At 40.3% G+C, this 23,038-nt stretch overlaps 1 protein-coding gene across 2 annotated transcripts in view; it reads right to left on the reverse strand.

The window, feature by feature from the left end:
- arhgef39 (Rho guanine nucleotide exchange factor (GEF) 39) overlaps positions 1-23,038 on the reverse strand; it is a 59,853-nt gene that overhangs the window by 22,387 nt on the left and 14,428 nt on the right. For both annotated transcript variants that reach the window (XM_056367086.1, XM_056367087.1), the window contains 3 exons: positions 20,567-20,685; positions 7,713-7,783; positions 2,149-2,277 (listed from right to left, as the gene is read on the reverse strand). In XM_056367086.1, coding sequence (XP_056223061.1) covers positions 2,149-2,277; positions 7,713-7,783; positions 20,567-20,685 — 319 coding nt within the window. The remainder of the gene's footprint in view (positions 1-2,148; positions 2,278-7,712; positions 7,784-20,566; positions 20,686-23,038) is intronic.

Here is a 23,038-nt window from a genome sequence, read left to right on the forward strand (position 1 = left end):
TACATAGAGAGAGAGAGTTAGCATTAGCACAACCACTAAGACTGTGTCAGCCACTGCCAGTTACAAGCTAACAAACAACATAAACAAATAAAAGATGCTAACTACGCTAACCGTTCTGATCCGTCTGCTAGTCTCTGGTTCTGGTCTCAACAGACTCCTCATCTGAGTCTGGGTCTGACTGAGGCTCAAACATGTGGCTGAGTCTCTCTGATGTTTCCTCTTCTAAAAATATCCAGACTCTCTGCTCTTTCACCTGCCCACCTAGTGTGCACAATGGTGGCGGACAAGGCCTGATCCAGATTTTTCATAGATGTGCTTACAGCCCCAGTTTTAGATTTCTTTTCATTTTTTATGTGTGAAAATCATGTCAAACAAAACATCAATCATGGCAGAGTATTTTTCATAGTTTAAAACTGGTACTAAAGGTACCTTACCACAATTTAAAGGTACTTTAGGTTAAGGCAGGAGAATGGTGTCGTCTGCCACTGGGGCCCAAAAGATTTATGATTTCACAACCTGATACCAAATGTAAGGCAAAGTAATAGGTCGAAACTACTACTACTAACTGTGTATTGACAACTGAAGATTATTTTGACGATAAAATGCCAAAACATTGCAAAAAATATCCATTACAATTCCACCGAATTCCCCAAGATGATCACCTGTCTAAAACCAAAAGATATTCATTGTGATATTCATCTTACTCACTGGTCAAAATTGCTGTCAATTGATTTTCTGTGGAATCACTGATAAATCATTTAAATGTTTCAATTAAAAAGGGAAAGAAATTTGATGGATCTGTGGCGGAGGAGAATTTTCAAAGGAAATAGAGGAAACATTTCATAATTTCTGTTTCTCTTCAAGTATTTTTTTCCCCTTAACTTAGAATAATGCTTAATTTAATGAGGTAGTCTGATTCAGCTCAAGGCACCTGAGACAAAAACGCATACATAAAAATGGCAGAGGATACAAAACACAATTATGTGCAACAGTCAGGGGTATAAAGGGACATAAATTAGAAAAATCAATGTGAGACATGATACAAAATGTGAAACATCTTTGTTTTAAATTAAAGGAACAGGCTGGCAGACACAAATATGTGGCCTCGCAGGGAAACAGGCTGACTGTCTGCTGTATCAATGTCCCATTGATTCAGGCTTTGTGTCTCACAATCGCCCCCCTCATCTCCTACAGAGCTACTTAATATGTTTGAGGGGCTCCGAGCCTCTCATCTGTAAAAGGCAGAGCTTTTCTTTTACCCACATTAGAGGTGGTGTTGGTGGGAAGGAAGTAGAATGGGTCGGCATGGGGTTGCAGGGTGGGGTGGTGCTGCTGCTGCTCTGAAGTCTGTCTGGTGGGACCGAAGCTTTATTGGCTGGAAAGGAAGCCGGCGGAGTTGCGAGGGCCTGAGAGCTTGGATGAGAGGAAGCTTTTGAAACTTCCCACATCGGCATTAGAGAGATGAGCTGCTATTCAGCGCTCGCTCCCAGCCTACACCAACACATCCATAAATACACACACACACAAAGCCTGCCTGCATATCCAAGCAAACACACATTCCTGGCTTCAGTCACACACACACACACACACACACACACACACGTGTTCGCTCATACCCAGCAAACACACTTTGGCTTCCTTTTTATCTGCTGGTCCACGAGATGAGACTGGGCTCTAATTGGTCCTGGGGGAGATTGGCAGGACGAGCGGATCAACGAGGAGGCCAGGTTCTCTGGAGATAAACAACAGGAGAGGGAGTGGCAGGAAGAAAAGGGCCACAGCTCCACAAGTAGAGAGGGAACCACAGCGGAAGAGGGGAAATAAATGAGCGGGAGGGAAGGCAGGATGAAGGGGAAAAGCACATTCACTCAGAAGAGGGACAGTTAGCGGTAACACAGCGGCCTCAGAGTGATGTGCAAGTCTTTAGTTTCCTGCAGAAGTCTGATGAATTCCATCCAGGTAAATGTCTTCTGAATATCCATATTTATACTTCGCTAATTTCACTTCAGTTTACCTACACTTCTCTTGCCCCCACCCCACCCATGTGTCCCAGAGGAGACAGAGCAATAGAGGCGGAGGGGAGGTGGGGAGGTAGATGGAGGTGGTTCTTCGAGGAGATGAAAGGAATATGTGATCAGAAGCTCTAACCTGCAGCCAGCACCTTTGTCTTTCGCCCTTTCAGCAGTTTCTGCACCCGGCAAAGCTGCAGGTGGTTCTCATGGCACCGGGTGTTGTTCTGGATACGATGGGACACCTCGCTCACCGCAGTCACCGCCTCTATAGCAAACACACACAAACATCTGTGTTACCGTACATGCGAGGACACGCACTGATGAAGTTAGTATCAATATAATATCTCTGACTATATTAGACCATTATACACAAAACTGTTAATCAACAAGCATTTGAAATAATTCAATCGTAAATAATAAATCATTAAAGTTATTACTATATCTTTTATTTGCCAAAAACAGATATTCCTTAAAAATGTATTATATCACAATATATATTGATATAGACGTGCATATGTTGCATTATGTATATGTAATACATAATGCATTACATACATGATAAAGGATTCTATCTTTGCCCCCCCAAAGAAAAAGGCCCCAGGTGATTCACGGAGACCCCCCGCTAACATTTAACGCTCCGGTATTTGAATGGTGGATGAAGTAGTTAGTGACGTCTACTAGCAGCCAGCAGGGATTGAAGAAAATACTGCATTTAACTCCTTCTATAAATGCTGCTATCTGAGCCCACCACTGATGCTCTTTGGCTGCAATGTGACAGACCCTTTACTATAAGAGGGAAGAAAGGTCCAAAACACATAAGATGTAAGTCTAAGAAGTGGGTGGCTGGAGCTATGTTTGTTTAAGGTCCTACTGATTTCCTGTTGAGGATTTACATGCCTCAGCTCCTAATGTGAGCTCCATTTGTTTACAGTGTATAGGACTTTATCACAGGTAGGTCTCACAGGAGTTTATGGATGGGTATTGTCAGGGTTTTTTTCAATATTACTCTTACCAATACTTCTCATCAAGTCAGTACTTTATTGTTACTTTTATCAGTTCTTTTCTACTACTGTACAAGAATATTTATTTCAGTACAGAATTAGAATTTATTCTTATTTCTATTTGGTAAAATATGGTTTGGAGAGCAGAAACTGTGAAAGACGAGTCATTATAGGTCAAAAATATCACCCTGGAAACAAATGTTTAATTAATTCCTAAATAAAATAATTCATATTCTTGAAATCAAATCCCTGAGTGAAGTTTAAAAAGAATACAAAACAAAGATAACAGTTGCTATTACTCATCAACCCCTGTCCTTGTCTTTGTTGTCCTCCCTCTTACTGATGATGTGGATTCACTGCTGATGGAGGTCGAGGGAGGAGGGGCAAATATAGGCCCAGCATTTGAAGATATTGCTTTTCTGAAAATGTTAGCTCGTAGAACAGGTGCTTTGACAGATTCTTCTAAATTCTAAATTATTATTAGCTTTTTACTCAAGATTTCTTTTGGAAGTATATTATATTAATCTAAATCAGATTTCTTTGAAATTACCTGCATATAAGTGAGATAAAGAATGATACAGGTTGGGGACTGAGATGTGAGCCAAAAAGAAAAAACAGAAATACCAAACTCAAGTGTGCACAATCACATAACAACAACACAAAAGACATTGAATAAAAAAACAAGGTCCAGCAACAATGAGAATGACGAATGAAGGACCAAGCTGATACTGAGAGGGACGGACCGAATGATGTGAAAACGGAGAGGACGGAGAGCAAACAGAATCAACGAGCAAACTCTCGTTCAGATGAGGCTCCTTTTAAGTCATTTTTTCTTTTTTCATTTGACAAAAACAGGGTTTATCATCCATAAATACTTTACATACCAGTCCCTGATCAGACGCTTCCACAGACTCACACATTCTTCCATATTACTTATAAGGCAATTTGTGAAGCTAGAAAAATGTAAATTATTGCATTATGTTGAGGAAAGATATGGAATGCTGGAATCTTAACAATAAGAACGACATTAACACTAATTGGTTGGCTTCAACAGTTTCTGATTAATTTCTTAATTGATTAAATGAAACATGTACAGCCAGAGGCTTTTGTTGGATTTTATTCTCCAACTCTCTATTTTCTCATTTACTGTCATGATCCCTCCACCGCTTCAAAATAAAGCAGCAGTTATATCGCGACGACAAAATATATCCGAGGATGCTGCGCTCCTCTTGCAGCCGGGCAAACGCCGCACAGGTAAACAGACACAGGCCTGTGACGCTGCTGTGGACCTTTGTTTTGGAGGCTCACTCGGCGTCAAGGCCTTGATTGTGCTTGATTTCATCAGCGAGCACTTGCAGAGACTTTATCTGAGCTGTGCAAATTGAAATATCCAGGCAGTCCTGATTGGGCCTGATGGTCCGCTGTGTGGGTCAGGCCGGGCTGTGTGTTGTGATTGAATGTGTGTGTTGGGGTTCCTGTGAACGGTGGTGTTAATTAGAGGGATGCTAGTCTTCACCGCAGGGGCACTTGTAGCTTATAATGCATGGCCCTCCTGCAAATCAGCTGAGCTGTCAGTCTGTAATTGTATGCAAACAACAGCAGCCCCCAATAAGCACAGCTCATTTGGTTAAATAAACCCATTTCCTCCACATTGTTTACGACAACATCACCGCATTCCCACCTCAGCTCCTATACAACACCCTGCTGGTTTTGGAATTGTGGATTGATCATATAAAACCGATACTGGCTAATGTTTTGTATTTACTGAATAAATAACTAAAACTTAATCCAGTTGTGGTCGATCTGATGACACCAGTGGTAACCGGTGACAACAGCAAATGCATTTTACTACAGATCCCAGATTTTGGTTTTGTTTGCAATTACATGGAAGACTTGGGGAAGCAAACACATCCTGAGCAGCTACTGCCAGAGCAGAAGAACGATTCGAGTGGCTATCTATTTAAATCAACTGCTTGTTGAAATATCTGAAACAATCGATGCTTACGATCTAATGACAAAGACATCTGTTGGCTGTGTGAATCATGACGAGGACTGAGATTTAAAAAAAGAAAAAAAAAAAAAAGAAGCTATTTTCTGTTTCAAATCAATCTTGATTTGAATGATGTGATATCAATTCATAAAATTCAGAGATCAATCTTTTAAAATGTCTCATGTGGCCAGCCTTCTAATGCAACGAGATCTGACCATGCAAGAGACAAAAAAACATGGCAGGAGCTGCTCCACTCGGACTACTTTCAGGTTACATCCCTGTTTATCCAGAATCATAGAAAATATGAACCATTTGTGCGAAATTTTGAGTGAAGTCTTGAGTAATGGCTAATAATCTCAGACCAAAACAGACGCTTCGTCAACCACAGCTCCAGCCTCGGTTTGTCTACAGTAGAGAGACTTACATGCACTAACATGTACGCACTACCAAACCAGAAACTGAGAGGGGGTGTGGCTTTGTTCTCTGCTCAGGACGCCGTTACGCCACCATATCTTTACATAGAAAATAGTAGTTTGCTGCTTTATTATTGTTTAAAATCTAATTTACAGAACCTTTAAAGTTTTCATATACAAAACTATGAACACAGTTAAGCCTGTTTTCAATAAGTACTGGTGAATAGTACCCAGCTCAACTCAATCAATCAACAATATCAAAATGGAACAATTTTCAGTGTAAATCTATCAAACTGATACAGTTCTTTTTAATGGACAAACTCTATTATCATGTATCTGTTTGTAAAGAACTCTTTCATAAACTGCCTTCCTTACTTTTTTGTACAAAGCTTTAAAATCTTTGCCCCAGAACAAATAGGCAAATCATCAAAATAGAAGCATCCAATTACTGTGTGTCAGCTATAATAATTGCTGTAAACATTTAGAACTGCATCATTAACGCGTCCAAAATAACAACAAACAGATGGATTCTAATTTCAAGCTCAACTTTCCTGCTTTTGTTCTGAGCACTGAAACTCGGCAGATGAACTTGATCCTCAGGGTGACTTGTCTACACTAAAATAATCACGGCCTAATTGGCTCGCTTAACTTCACAACAATTACAATGTAAACCAAACAAGGCATCCGTGTAGACTTTTTCCCTTTGTTGTACGTGTTTGGAATATTTTCCATTGCCTGCTTAAGAAAAACAACAGCTCCTAATTACAGTATTCTTGGACTGAGCTCTGGCTGAGACATTAATAATACATCTAGCCCATTACACATTCTGAAGTCAACTTCCTCTTCTTACAGCTCTTTATTCCTTTTATTCACTATTTAGATAGTGTTTGGTGATGGGATGAAGACTGTTCACTTTTACTGTTAAATCTCAGACAGAATCGGAAAGTTGCCTGTAGTGTGGTCAGACTCAGTTATGGTTACTACAGCGGCATTAGACTGTAATATTAAAGCTGCCTGATGGAAAAACTCCTAAAGTGATGTAATTACAGCAATTAAATCCAACCTGAAAGCACTGCAAGGGAAGCTTGGGGGAGAAGGAAGAAAGACAAAGAAGAGGCAAAGCAGAAAGGCACAACAAGAAAACAATAACAAGGAGAAAGCCTCTTGTGATTCTATTTGCTAGTTTGCTTAATCAGATACAATGTGATTTGTCTGGTATTTCTTTTTTAAATTATTCCCTTTACAATACAACCAAGCTGACTATATGAAGTTTTTCTAAACATACAAAAAAAAAGAAAAAAAAGAAACCCCAACCCCGATAAAAAGCAGCAGAGTTTAAAAAAGGATCTCTAATGAGAAGAGGAAGAGGCGATGGTGGAGCACATTTAGATATGTACCTTCATCTTAGAGTCAGGGGCTGTTTTAATTTGTAAGCAAAGGCAGCACACCAGCAATGAGATTTTAATTGATACACATAAATAATTCCTTGTGTACATCCGCACTTGAGTCAGATTTGCTGTTTATTTGACGATTGAAATTAGTCATTATCGGGACTCGTGTTGATGTTCAAGATTTTATTTATTAATATAGCTCCCGCTTAATATCCTCTGATCCGCTCCCAATTAATTATGTCAAAATCCACATCAAACTAGAACTTTACACGCATACTGAGCTTTGCCTTGCTTTCATTTCTCTACTAGCCAAGCGCTGCTGTGACAATAATAACAAATGAGGAACGAGAGGGAAAAAGAGCTCTTTCCTTTGTTCCTCAAATGAAGATAATGAGAGCTGTCTTTCACTATGAGTCTGACTGGTGCGATGAAAGTCTTCACAGGTTGTTTTTCTTTTTTTGGTTTGTTTGTTTTTCTGCCGTTGGAGTGCTAGCCTTTATTCTAAATTGCACAGCCTTGCTTAACTCTCCTGTGCTCCAAACTGCTTGTTACAGGTTGGAAGAATTCCACTGTGAGGGAGCCAGAAATCTTTGTGACTAGTGATGCAAAGCACATCATCATCATCATCATCACACACACACACACACACACACACACACACATACACACACATATACACATCACTTGTTGTTAGGTTGCCGCCACTGACAGACCCCGATCATCCTGACAGAGTGGAAGAGGTGACATCGTCAACCTCAGGCTCACACGTGCGCAAAAGTGCACGTGCAGCTCCACACTCAGCACTGTACATAATAAAAGCACTCACGGTTAACCTGCGAATATTTTCCTTGACATTAAGCAAAAATAATTATCGGAGCAGCAGCATAATCAGAGAAGAAACTTACTTGAAAGCTGCTGAAACTCTGGATTGTCTGGACTTGTGTTGGCAGTCAGGTCTTGTAAGAAATGCTTATACCTGTGAGGAAACAGAAAAATAAACATGGTCACTGTCGAAAAATATCAATGGAAAAAGGACAGAGTGTAAACTGAAAGATTTGGTAACAAGAAATGAGACAGACTTTTTATTTTCCCATTCGTTGGAAAACAGCAACAGTGTCTTACAAAATATAGAGAGGAATCTAACAGGCCAGAAAATATACACAGCGTCTGACTGAAAGTCCTGAATGATACAGATGGAGAGAGCAGGTTTTGCTTTGAAGCAGGGTTGATGGTGACAACCTCTGACAGATACAGCTGTAAGATCATGAGATGAAGATCTGCGCTGGTTTTTACTTGAGTCCTCCTCAGACACACGGCTTGGCAGAAAACAAATGAAACATTGACTATAACTGGTGAGTGAACCGAGACCAGAGACAAACCATCTAAGAAAGTCTTATTTTTAACATCTGATGAAACCAATCAAACAAAAACCTGGATGAAAATAACCTTTTCAAAAAAAAAACAATCTACATTGCAACACAGAAGTGTAATAATTTATATTTTATGAATGACTTTGATGGATAACTGTCTCTCCACTCTCTCTGCACTCACTAGGAGTGTAACAGTAAATGTATTCATCCCAAAATGTCCGGTACAAAACATTTGGTATTCAGCTTTCTTTGATTCAGTACACGCCCTACGATCCAAATGTTTGGTGCTGAATTAGCCTAATGCACTTTGAAAGAATAAAAAAATCAAAAGCCAGTTACACCCTGAAACCTTGTAGCAGCAGCGAGACAGCACCCACACAGCTCACGTAGTGTGCGGCAAACGCAGATCTCAATCACTTGACCATACCCCAATGCCAATTCTATCTATTTAGCAGTTCGAATGCTATGGTTTCCTAGTAAGTTACGGTGGCTGGGTGTCTATTGTAGTTTTGCGCAACATCCATCCATCCATCCATCTTCTTCTGCTTTTCGGGGGTCAGGTCGCAGTGGCATTAGGCTAAGCAGGTGATTCCAGACACCCCTCTCTCCAGCGTTCCCAGTCGGGTACAACGTCCGCATTACTGCTGACGCGGCACCATCCCACCCTCATTCGTGAACAACACCTTGAGATGTTTGAACTCCTTCACAATGGGCAACGACTCGTCCCCGACCCGGAGGGAGCAGTCCACCATCTTCCGGCTGAGAAACCATGGTTTCACGCTTGGAGGGTGCTGACTGTGCAACACAGAAGCGATTTTTAAGAAAAGTAAAAAAAAAAAAAAAAAAAACACAATTGCGAATGATCTGTGTTTCCACTTAGTGAATCTGTGATGTGAGAACATTTTGTTTCCACAGAGTCAGAAGACAACCTGTGTCATGGTCATAAATGGTGAACTTAGGGTTGTCTCAACTGATGCATCGAGTCAATGACTTTTAGGGAGCAGCACACTTTGTTATGTAGAAACTGAGTGAAAATAAATATACATTCAGTCTGATTAAGAGAATATAAAATAGAAAACCTTAAACTTAAGAAAAAATAACTTCCTTTACCGAAGAATTAAGGAAATACAATCTGTTTGCGGTGCAGTGAAGTAACTCATTGTGCCAATTTTAGTCTCATCTAAAGTAACAATTGTGAAGCATTAGCTTCCACAGAAATCTTTATACTTTTGACTGGGATAAAATGACCTTGAAGTGCATTGACGATTGACATTGATTTCCAGTGTCTGTCTCTGCCTTTGCAGCCCTCTGTTTGTGCAGTCTGGGCTTGTTTGAGAGACATAGTGGTGCCAGTGAGAGAGGCCATTAGTGATGCTAGCAGACTGTACACCACTGCTACTGGTCCATTTGGTGGCATGAGTGGGATGAGAGGTGTTGTGGGGTGACAACTGTGTAGTGTGATAGCGTTTGTATGTACTGTGTAGAGAATATAACACAATGACGGTTCTTCAAGCTGCACTTAGAAATGTGTTCATTACTTTATTACACAATAATCCTGTAAGTGACAGTCAAGAGACTTTTTATGACCTTACAGAATTTTGAGCATTGTGAGGACTTAAGTGTATTTTAGGGTTACAACTGATGATTATTTTCAATTAATCAAGTCATCACTTTGTCTATAAAACGCATAAGGTGGCTGCTATAATTTCCCAAAGCCCAAGATGATGCATTTAAATTGCTTGTTTTATTTAACCGACTGCTTAAAATGTTGAATTAACAGTGAGATCTAACAAATAAAAGCATCAAATCATCACACTTAAGAAGCTTTAACCAGCAAATGTTTGGAATCATTTCTTGAAAAATAAAACTAAACTAATGACTTTGATTATGATAATAGTGGCTGATTAAATTTATCAATTGACTAATAAATTCATTGACGTTTGTTAAGCTCCAAATATTAATATACAGTCACACATATGTGCTTACAATATTTTCAAACTGTTGGCATTACACTGTGTGAGAACTGTACAAGCTACCCTGTATTAGGAGGAAGTGGGAGCCTTTATTGTTGCGGGGTTGTGCTTGAGGTTCATGCTTTTCTTATCTACAGATATTTTTCATTTGAAATTAATACTCGTTCTTACTGTCGTTTTTTCATCTCTTCAATTATGAAATATATATATCATTCACTACCTCTGCCCACTTACAGTACGGCCCCCCTGCAGAGTAGGCAACCCACACTCAGCTCACGTAACAGCCTCCACGAATGCCTCTGTTCGTCATCTGTGACAATATGGTAGTGGTATGGTGGTGATATCAGATTCACACACGGTCGGAGAAATCAAACGTCTGTGTGTGTGCATGTGTGTGTGTGTGTGTGTCCTGGTTAGAGCGTCTCTCCTGCTGCTGACAGGCTGTCAGTCAAACTGGACGGCAGTAGGGGAGGTTGTACCTGCATCTGGTTCAAATGTAGTAAAGCAGCATTCAGGACCGGAGCTAACTGCGTCAGAGCAGGAAAAAAAAAAAAAAAAAGGCTATGAAGTGTGGTTGAAAGTTTGGCCTGAAATGAATCTGGTCGAGTGTGTGCTGCAGTACCATGGATTTGTTAGCACAGCGGTGGGTCTGTGGGTGGAAGAGGAGGAAGGCATTGTTCTAGTAGTCGACTACTCATTAGAAATGAAACAGAAGCCAAACAAGCTCCAATTATGCCTCCTTCAATTAAGAGACACTTAGAAAGAGAAATAATTTCACTTCTTCTTCTTCGTGTCTCATCTTGTAATAACAAATACATTACAGGTATTGTTAGCAATGGATCCCCTTTTTTCTTGTTAAGGAGTGGAGAGGGAAAATCTAATTAAAGCAACTGTGTAACAAAAAAGCAACACTGATGATCATTATTACCGCACGTTTCAAATAATGTAAACGGAACTCTCTCATTTATCTGTCCTGTCCTGCTCATTAGCAGCAAAGCAAAGAAAGGATAATGAGACAATAACGTAATCTGAACCATATTTATAACAGTTCAGATATTCTAATGAAGAATGCAGCTGTAGAAAGCATGCGCGGGTGAAGGGATGTGCCTGCCACCGCTGCAGCGGGAGCTGCTAATTCCTTTGTAATATGCAGATGATATGCAGGCTTTTTTCCCCTCTCCCTCCTGACAGACACGTCAGGTCATTTGGGCATTTGCACACACGCCGGTGAAGAAAAAAAGACATGGAGGAAATATCTGTCTAATTATTTTGCTTCCCATACATGCATTAAGGATTCAAATTTGTAATTAAGAGACAAGAGGCGCTGGCAGGCTTCTGCATGGGTTAGTGAACATGGCATGGGCTTGTGGGTAATTACTCAACTTAAAAGCTTAAAAGCAAAGGAATGCACACTTGTGGTAAATACAGAAGACGAGAGACACTCCACTGTCCAAACTTAAGCAATTAATATGTAATATGAAGTGACTGCGAAGAGCACCTTATCTCTCTCCAAAGGGGTGACTAAAGGAACTTTGTAAATGACTGAAGCTTTTGTTACTGTGTGCTGCTCTATTAGTCATCTTAAGGCCTAAATCGGCCATCCCATGTCTGCGTGTCACTAAGGGCCCATGTGATGTAAATTTCAACACCTGCCCTTGTTTTCGTGCATCATATGTATGAGCTGGTTGTTTCTCACCCTTGGTTTTATTCTCGTTAAGTGGATGTACACACAGTTTTCTCTTGTTTATGACTTTTTCATGTTGTTCAGTGAAATACAGCGAACGAAAGATACGCTTCTTGCTGTCAGGAGGTCAACCTCCTGCTCTGAGTGGCATCAGCTGATTGTAGTATGAATAGAAGTCTGTCTAATCATCATGGAGCCTCGAGTTCAGACCTGCTGTTAGGCCTGGGTAATATCCAACATTTTATATCCTGATGCGGTCCAGCCCAAATATCGCGATATAGGATATCATTGTATATATTTTATAAAACATAAATAATAATAATAATAATAATAATAATTTATGTCTCCAAGTCACCAAGCGTTTGCTCACGTTGGATCTCTGTAATAGTATTATAAAGAACAGACGGACCTGCTCTATATGAAAAGTGCCCTAGATAACTCCTGTTATGACCCCATGCTATATAAGTATAAATCGAATTGAATTGTATTGCACTGAAATGAATTGAAGTGAGTAATAATCAGGTAACTGCAAAACTAAATGTAACTAAAATTGAGAAAGATGAGAGAAGGTAGGCAGGGAAGAGTGATGTGCTCCATTGTCTGATAAATGGACGGCATAAAGCGCTTAACAATTTACTTCTCATTCACGGATGGCAGTAACCTGGCAAGGCACTTGTGTCTGTCTCAAGGTGTGACATGAGGGTGCAGAGGGGATTCAAATGGACGACCTTCTCATTCCTCTGAGCCACAGCTGCCAATTTCATCATGCTAGTGACGCTAGCGTCTTTAACTGTATCTCACTTTTATTGTAATTTCATCTTCTTCTTTTCATTTGTGATTTACCGTTTGTAAAATGCTGCATCCGACTGTGATTCAAAGCTAATTCAACACGATTTGGCCATGATTACTTTTTCAAGGATAAAAGTGTGACTAAAACAAATCCTGTATAAACTGAATGAAGAGACACATCTTTTAAGTCGGTCTGTAAGAAGAGGGAATTTTTCTCTACAATGCAGCAGACTGAGTATTTGTTCACCTGCTCCGGGGTCAGTGTCATCCTTATAGAATTGGTAGTTCAATAACTCTGTATGGGCTAATGTCCCAGTACATAAAACAGCACATGGCTTCAGTAACCAGGAAGTAGCATTTGGAAGTAGCATTAGCTGCTAACAGTAATATTACTTGTCTTGTCTCTTCTCAGTAACGTTGCTTTTAACGCACACGTCACTTTCTTAAATGTAAAGTGATCTGAAGTGCCACCTGCATATCTTATGATACCAGTGTGTATTTTGAAGGCTGCTGACAACCTTATGACGTAACCAGCTGTCTCATAGAAATCAGATTTATATACAACTAAACTGCAACTTTTATACTAAGCATGATTGCTGGTTGTGTTTTGTCTGTTTACATGTTTTTCTCAGGGACACCATAGGAAAAACATTGCTTCTGAAAAAACACCAAAATACTTCAGAAAACATCTTCATCAGTTTGAGAACATATGAGCTGCAGATAATCACAACACAACGGAAGTGTTTCCAGGGGACACAAAAAAGTGATGAACCTGGCTGGGACACACTTGCATGGATGTATTATAATACACGCACTACTATAATGCAAACATGCGCACTTGTTATTCAATGCTTTTAACTTGAAAAGTCATAAAGAATTGAAAAACAAGTGCGTCCCTGCCAGGTTCATCACTTTTTTAGTGTCCACTGGAAACACTTTAGTTGAGCTCTCAGGGCCACCGTAATTTTCATTCTTGTCTTATGACTGAATGAAGCGCTACATTTATTCACAGCAGTGGAGTCTCCAGGAGGTGGATGGTGGGCGAACAAAGAGAACACCTGCCTACAGTCCTGTCTGTGGTTTACGTAAACGCGCTGCGCGGTTTGCGACGCTCATGCACCAGAAGGTGCCGGTAATTTACAAAAAAATGCTGCCTGCCAACATCAGAAGAACTGTGTTTTTTGGGGTTTTTTTTTATACAGCAACACCCAAGGATTTACAGTACACCATCCAGTATTTGTTACAGTCAGTCCATGATCTGGTGTCTAGTGCTGGCAATTCAAACAGGGCAGCTACAGGTGCTGTTGAAGCCAGTTTCTTTGAAAATTTGAAGAACTTTTATGAACAAATCAGTGCAGATTCCAACGGGGAAAAAAAATCTCACATTTTTATGCAAATTGTGCTTGCTGAGCCTGAAAAAACAAGTCAGAAGGTCAGCCACATCAGCAATGAATTTCAGATGACACGTCGAGCTGAAGCATCTGAATAGTCTTTTGAAATATCTGCAAGTGAATGATGATCACAAGAAATCATTAAGAAAGGGTAAGACCATGAGCCAAAGTCTCCAAAGTCCCTCCACCTAAATCAAACTCACAGCATATACACATGCTACATACCAGAGCAGAAACATTGTAAATGACTGTTCACACCCTTGCCACCACCTGTTTGATCTTTCAAAACTCCACCATGTTTTGACCATGAGATTCATAGAGAGGAATCACTGACATTTTATATTAGGATTTTGTTAATGTGTATTAATGTGTGTAAAGTTATCTAATTGTTTTGTTTGTCTAAATGCAACAACCAGGAGGAGTGCTGTACACAGTACAATGACAATAAAGGCTTTCTGTTATACAGTAAAACAGTCTATACAATAATGTGGCAAAGATGGGAGCAGGGGATGGATGGCAGGAGGTCTGAAAAGAATGAACCTGAGCTAATTCATTTTTGAGATGGTGAACTTCAAATTCAAAATAGTTCACTATGAATGTGAACCAGTTCCGTTTAATCTGCGTGAACTGAACTTTGAGCTACCCGTTGTGCGGTGTGACATTGCGCAACACTCGGTCTGAAATCACTGAACTTTTTCTGTATTAAACCAGATCAGGATCTTAAACCTAAACCAAGTCCTGCGAGAGTCTAAAAAGAACCATAAAACTGTTTAATAATGCTGTAGTCACTACGAGTGGATATTGTTCTGCAAGATTAGATATTCTGCTGGAAAACAAACGTGTTGTCTGTGAACATTTTACTGATATGTTCAGCATCAACATGTTTGCGACTTGGCAAATACTTAAATTAAAAACAAATCCTGATCACGTTAAAACATAATCCAGTCGAAATTAAGTTTCCTACAAAACATATTTGCTGTTGCACTTCAGTTGTAATTAAACGTAATTTCTAGCAGACGTGGTTGGACCTGACGTACCAATTACATCTGGAAAGTCTGAAAGAGCCATTTGATCAAATTATTTTATCCCGTTCATGTGAGCCGAGAGCCAACAGGAAGTCTAGTAGACGTGTCAGACTCACATGCTCTCGCCTCTCTCTGCAGGGGAGGGTCTCTAGGGTACAACGGAGTATTATGGCCACACTGAGGGGAAAAAAAATCTGTTTTAGAGGGGAAATATCAGAGGAGCAGCAGCGTTAAGCTGCTGTAAAATAAGGAGCGTGGAGCATCCTGAGATACTCCATCTTTTGGCTCATTGTCATCATCATCAGCATCAGGACATTGAAAAGACTGTCGATAGAGTAGACTCAGTTACTAGACAAACAGCAGCTGCCAGAAGCAGCTCAGTCTGCCACTCACTGTCCTTTCACATGTTTGATTGGTTGATGTTATATTCCTAAAAATTATGTTTTGTTCTCTCGAAATTTTACATTTATAATTCTTGTAATATTCCGACTTTTTTCTCAAAATATTATGAATTTTTTTCCTTGTAATATTATGACTTTATTCTCAAAATTTCAGATTTCTTTTTTTGATCAATGTGGCCCTAACACTCCGTCGTATCTGGGCGCATTCTTTATGGGCCCGAAAACATAGGGCTGAATTGGGCGCCATCGTTGAATGGGGCGTCAAGTTCTCCTTGACACGTCCATGGAATGAACATTTTTTATTCGTCCCGACTGTCTGAGTTTTCACGTCCCAGATGATCATGAGTATTTTTGTCAAAATTGAAAAACACAAAGCTTTAAATGTTGAGCGACCCCACCCCATACCAAAAATATTGAATGCATTAATGCATCCACACATGAACAACGATTCAATAATATTCATATTCAATAATCAGAATCTTGAACTTTTCCTCTCAGCCATGAAACGTGTTCTCTGAGTTCAGGGTCAATAGAATCAACTAATGATTCACGACAAAACACTGTCGCACACCGTAATTGAGGCACTTTGTCTCACTGCAAGTCTCACTTCAAACATGGCAATGAACCACAGGGTCAACTGTCAGACAATGTAACACGAATTATTAACTGAAGTACAACTCAGTACCTTTAGAGCACAGAGCAGCCATTAAAGAAAGAGTCAATTTTTTCAGAATTCTTTCAAAGAAATTAATCAAATTTCTGACCTTGTGTTGGAGAACCTCGCTGTGTTCAGCTGATGGAGACGATGGAAGTACCTCAGCTCATAAAGCAGTTCATTTTGAAAACCCCAGCATGACAAATTAAAAACAAAATCAATCATGGTAACTACAGCACACAGCTACAAACCTCTTACTGCTTGGCAAGTATGGCAATGACCACGAGACCTTTAGAGATGTACGGCCTTTACATACAGCTTGCCAGCTCTCTACAGTGAGCCGCCCACTGGGCCATTCCCTTGTTATACTAAACGGTGCGCAGCTTAGAGCAGATATATCCCAAGGCCTCCAATTGCTGGCATCTCTATGAGAGCTGCATCTCTATTATCGACACAAACATGGCCAATACAGGCGGCGAAGGTTGCTATTCACTGCCACAATCAACTCAAGACCCCATCACTGTCATAATGGCGGGCTCAGTGGGGAGGACACCAATCCAGCCGGCTCTAGTGAATGCCACTTAATAAAGGCAATGATTTTATTCCTCCCCCGACAGCAACATAAGTATCCACACTCCAGGCCCCGCTCGCCATCCATCATTCTTGAATGGTGATAAGTGACAACAATTTCCTGCGATTCCACAGCCAATGCAGCCAGAGCAAGGTAAGGTACCAGCCGTGGATGATTATCCAGCCATGCACTTAAAATCATCATACAATTAGACACATCCCTCGAGTCTCCTGGTGAACAGATGAATCGATGATAATGATGGGAAATATAGAGAGAAAGGCAGAGTGAGAGGGGGGCTGAGCTGGAGAGGCCGACTGATTATGTGTCAGAGTCGAACACAACAGTAGTCAGCATACTCGTAAATAACATTTCCCTACTGGTTAGATAAAAATTAAACATCTCCCAGTCTTGTAAAGAACATATTTCCAGGAATTTTCAACGACCAGGGGGCCTGTTCCAGAAAGCAGGTTCAACCCTGAACTCTTTATATAGATCAGTTATAGATCAGCTCTAGATTTTTTCACTCTGAGTTAAGTGTGTGCGAGGTGGATGGAAAAAAGCCACCAACAATGGAGCTTTGATACTACAATTCACCATGGCAACAAGTAACTAAATTGAAAGAGCCGCCCTTTTAATCCGGTGGAACAATAAATATCAATGGGTGACAATGCACATTTATCTTTAAAAAACACAGAGAAAAGTCAATAGGTTCATTGCATTCTATTCAGTGTAAATTTCCTTAATTTCTGATAGTGAAGTATCGTAATCCTAAAGTATGTTTCATTACATTTATGTAACTATGTATTTATTTAGCTGCTCCATGGGGACAAAGTGCTGGTGGCAGCAAAAGATGACAGGTATAAGTGTATAGACTGGGGACTGAACGATATGCAAAAAAACAAAAGAAAATACATATTGCCATTATTTATTTTCGCAATAGTTGTCATGATTGTAGTGGCAATGGTGTTGCCAGTGATGATGTGATTTGTGCTGGGGTCTGTATTAAACAAGCACATTCAGTGACCTTTATAATTCGCCCTTGTGAAACAGTGAAATACAGCACCATTGACTTCAGACCAGATTTTTGCTGGTCATCCGCTTTCTGCTGCCTCATGATAGCAATGCCCAACGATGTGCCTGACCACACCTCACTTTAAGACCAACACACCCATGAGCGCAAGTGGATTTGCTATTTAAACAACGTGGGCGCTGGACGGGAACTTGACAACTGCATCTGTCTAAAACTAGCAAAGACACTTGCATTGCACTTGGTGCTGGGTTTAATGTTGGGCCAAAAGGCCGTTTCATTTTCATTTTCTTCCTTCGGATGCATAAGGACTGGCATTTTGCAAGTGCACTTGTTAATGTTTAATGTACTTATTATAAATGAGCATTTTCAAATATACAGAGAGGAAGAAGAACTGCTGTTTAAATTAAATTATCTGTAACCTAATTGTTTGCACAACTATAACCAGCCCTGCTGATATTCCAGCTGCTGCTGCAGCAACATACATCAGCTGCCTGTTAATTCTACCATTGACAGCATATGTTTTCTCTCTCTCTCTCTGAGACCTCTTTCTCTCTGTTTCTGCTTTTAAAGGGGATGAGAGGAGCTCGTGTAATTACTGAAGCTCACCCTGACTCCACCTGCTGATTCTGCATTCCGCCCTCTAACAATATATTCAGCATCTCTTCCACGTTGCACCGGGCTGAGCCTCGGTTGCACCTGACTTGCACCAGCGTCTTTGGTCACCACAAATTAAAAAAAAAAAAAAAATGCTGGTCATACCCATTTGTGTTTGCGCATGGCCGTATTACATGTTTGTGTCTGCCCCTTACTTCAGGAAAATGTAGTTGCTGACGTTATGACAACATGGATGCAAGTGTCTGACATAAATATGTTTCCCCTTGACATCCACACAATGAGCTGTACATTTTTTCCAAACACAGCAGAGGTATCCTATCTGAAGAGCGAAGGTTGGATCAGTGCATCACTATCATTTTCCAAGTCTTGGAAAGCTGCATTGAAGAGCTCTGCATTATCCCAGGCGTGTGGGAACGGGGAGAAAATAAGGGAAACTGATCCTTTGTTGTAGAGGAGAAAGTGAACATAAATGAGACATACAGTAAAGTGTCTCAGAAGTAAAGGCAAAGAGTCAGCCCATCTCGCAGACAACTTCTCTCTTGCGTGATGGATGGATGTAACATTTCCAGCGCTCGACTGTAGATTTGGAGAGATGAGAAGATGAGCGGGGCCCTAATTAAGATACAAGCAAGCAGCTTGATAAACCAGTGTCATGATATCTGCTGCATTGGAAAGTACGTTTCAGCCCATTTCTCTTTCTTGTTTCTACTAATTAACAAGCGAGATCAAGACCGCATGAAATTACAGCTAACACAAAACTAGCGTCTCACAAAAGAGAGTTTGACAGTTTCTGGACAGTCTGAGGACTACATGGCCGCTACATCAAATAATAATAATTACATCTGTCAGAGAGACTATACATTGTGCAACGTAGCGGGTGACTGATGAAAGGAAAACAACTAAACAGCAGAAACAGAACTCAAGCATGAAATCTGTGACCCATCTACAGCAGTGCTCTTGATGGTGGAACAGCAGCACCAGAGCTCCTCCCCAAACACTCTCTAAAGTGTGCGGAAATGATTGAGACAACTTGAGCATCAGTTGCATCCAGACAGCTGAAGGTGTACTGCAAACATTTCTGGTTGTCAAATGAAAGCTCACACCCTGTTACGCTGTAAGAGATCCTCATGTTCTCTTGCCTCTCTGTGTTTTGGGGCATTTCGTTCAGGTTCTCTGAGCGATACAGACGTGTGTGGGAAAAATAACAATGAGTGGAAGGTGACAGAGAGAACGATGAAACGTGTACGAGGCCGAGTCTCACTAATTTTTCTAAAAAACTAGAATTACTACCTGACGGTTATATTTCTCAGCCACTCAGACTAGTTTCATGTTACATCCCTGTTTATCCAGAGGCGTGAAATGTTGTCATAATTACTGCGTGAAGTCTTGAGTAATGGCTAAAAAGTGAATGTGAGGTCACACTGACTTTGACCTTTGACCACCAAATTAATCAGTTTGTCCTTGAGTCGAAGTGGACATTTGCAAAATGTGAAAGGGATTCCTTTGAAGAGTTCTGGATATATAGCATTCCCGAGGCCAAAATCATGTTTTGTAAGGTCACCGTGACCTTGACATTTAATCTTTATCCACCAAAATCGAATCAGTTCATCCTTGAGTCCAAGTGGACATTTGTGCCAAATTTGAAGAAGTTCCTTCAAGGCGCTACTGAGATATCATGTCCACGAGAATGGGACGGACAGACAACCCGAAAACCTCCAGCTGCCTCCAGCTCCGACTGTCGCCAGCGCCGAGGAATAAAAAAGTAAAATGACAGGTGATAAAAGATTATGTCAGAATTTTTATGACCTTATCCGTCATAATGATGAACAACAAGAAAGTCTAACAGAACCTCCGACTGAATACAGGGGCTGGATGTGTAAATCAGATCACACCAGATAAAATTATATTATTACAATTACATCGTCATCGTATTTATATTGTATTTCTGCAGACTATAAATATTGTTAGAAATATAGTTGGAATAATCGTGATATTATTTTTCAGGCCATTTTACATGTGCTTACAAGATGCCATAAATTCAAAATGAAGAAAATCAACTCCAACTTCTTTCACTCTTCAAGTGGTTGAAAATTGTAGCCGCATGCCATTGTTGATCAGCTTAAGATAGCACTCCACAGTGGACGTCACTCTTAGTAACCCCCCTGCGGTGTAACACTCGGTTTATACAGCCTGAGAGAAAGAGGAGTAACATGAAGCCTTCCTTCATTTCCACAGACGGCAGCAGACGGACTTACTGATCAATCCGCAGAATGGGAAGCTGCAGTAAATCCTCCAGCTTCTGGTTGTTGAACTCCGGTCGCGTTTCCTGTAGTTTCTTAAAACGTCTGAAGGCCTTGTTTTTCTTCAGCTGGATCTAAGGAAACACACGAGACATTGTGAAATTATTCTCACATTTACAAGACGCAGTTTTGTGCTTTGCAAAGAGACATTTAGTGAGGTGCAGTAAGAGCTTTCCTGTTCAGTATGTTGGGATTATACTGGAAATAAAAGCTCTGATTACCACATGCAAAATTAAAAACAGGCTGGCTTCTACAGCAGGACAATGATCCAAAGAAAACCTCAAAATCCTTAATGAACTACTTCAAGAAAAAAAAAGCTGAAGCTTCTGGAAAGGCCCCTCGCAGTCCCCTGATTTCAACATCACTGAAAATCTGTGGGAGGATCTTAAACGTGCTGCGCGTGCAAGACAGAATAAAAACATGTCAGAACCTCAAGTGATCTGCAGGGAAGATCAGTGAAAATCCCTGAATCAAGAAGAGAAAAACATTTACAGGCTGTGATATCTGCCAAAGGATGGGTTACTACTGGAAGCACTGACTCAGTCCTACTTTTGCACATGCCAAAATTACTGTTTATTTTCTATTTTCCAAGTTCATGAAACAAAAAGTAAGAGCGTATTTACATTTGAAGCAAGCCTCATGTTTGATGTCTGTTTGCTGCAGAGGCTGTAAAACATCCGTTTACTTTAACAGTCAACAAAATACATCATTTCCCCACAGGTGCATAAAAACAGTGTGTGTGTGTGTGTGTGTGTGTGTGTGTGTGTGTGTGGTGTACAGGGCTTCCATGATTGGTCGCCATAATCGATGACGTCGACGATGAAAATGCGTCCACATCAGAGTGAAGGAAGTAAAGATTACTGAAAGATTACTGGAGTTGAAGACAACTATTACTGAACTTTACTGTTAATGCAATGAAAAGTAAAAGGCCGATAATAACTTCATCAAACCACCTGTTCAACAAACAACGAACCGAAAAGAGATATTTTCATCTACTTGTCCGCTTTTTGGTGAAACTAAAACAAAGTCTAAATGATTATCTTAGTTCACCAGCCCAATCAATTCAAACCCTGTTCTGAATTTTTTTTTTTTAAATGATAATCAAAAAACAATAATTCTTTAGTAATGATTAAGACCCAGTAATAGTCTGAGCTGGATCAATAAGTGTATGGATAAGATAAAGATGATGGCTCTGACTTTGGGAGGAAGAACAGTTCAAACTCCTTCACTCTAAGTCTTGTTTATCCAGTGTTATTTTGTGATTATTATGTTTTATGGCGCACAGTGAGATCAGTCACAAACATGTGAAGGATTACTTCATGTGTAAGTGTCTGTTCATTAGTAGACAGAGCTTTTTAATATCTTCAGTCCTTGTAGCTGAAAAACACTCGAGTCACAAAGTCGTTGCTGCTGCCTGAGAATTTACACTGAATATGTGTTTGAGAAAATGTTAGAGTTAGAATCTCGATAAAATAGTTGATGGATGAATCGATAGAAAAATTGTTGTTAGTGGTGTGTGTATATAGATACATGTGTCATTTGGACCAACACATACAAATACATATACTGCATATACATAGAGACGATGATGGCCATGTCACAACCAGTGACTACATCTCATGACACTTCTAGCTGCAGACTCTGCCTGACAAACCCAAAAATCATCTCGTTGTCACTCATTATGCTGGATTGCCAGCTGAGGTGTAGGGAGGTGTAGGGAGGAGGAGACAGCCTGTAGATGTCATTAAATATGCATTTGCACATCGTATGAGCTTGAGTGTATGTCAACATTTGGATGACAAAAAGCCTTATCTTGTCATTCACGTCAATCATCAAAATAAACATTGCTGCTGTATTTAAATAGACCTGAGGAGAGCTCTGCTATTTCACAGCTTTGAAAACATCAGTGTATGCCACTTGACTTTAGATGCCAGGTGTGTGTGTGTGTGTGTGTGTGTGTGTGTGTCTCCAGTATGTATGTGTGCTGCTCACATACAGCTGTTTAGCTGGTCATTATGCCTGTGGCAGGTAGAGTTGGACATGGTAAACAGGCAGGTGGTGAGTCAGTAGATGATGGGCACAATGTGAGAGGAATCACTTATTAGGTAGAGGTGGAGTGGTGGCAGAGTGAAGCTGTAAATCAAAGCTTAAAGAGTCGACAGTGTGGATTTAGTGTTGGTGAACCTCACACTTTACAGCTCTGCATGTTGACTTGACTTTGGGAGCCGCAAATGGCAGCAAGAGATACGCTGATCAGTATTAAGAACCACACACTCAAATTACCAGTACAGCTGCAGCTCCAGCTGTTTTTTTAATAATGTTCAAAATGGATAATGACCAATTATTTTTTTCCTGAACAAAAGTAATAGTAAACAGTAATAATATAATGCAGAATTAGAGCACTTTGCTTTGAAATTGTTTGTATTA

Source organism: Seriola aureovittata, chromosome 22, assembly GCF_021018895.1.
Source record: "Seriola aureovittata isolate HTS-2021-v1 ecotype China chromosome 22, ASM2101889v1, whole genome shotgun sequence".
In the NCBI taxonomy this organism is placed as follows: Eukaryota; Metazoa; Chordata; class Actinopteri; order Carangiformes; family Carangidae; genus Seriola; species Seriola aureovittata.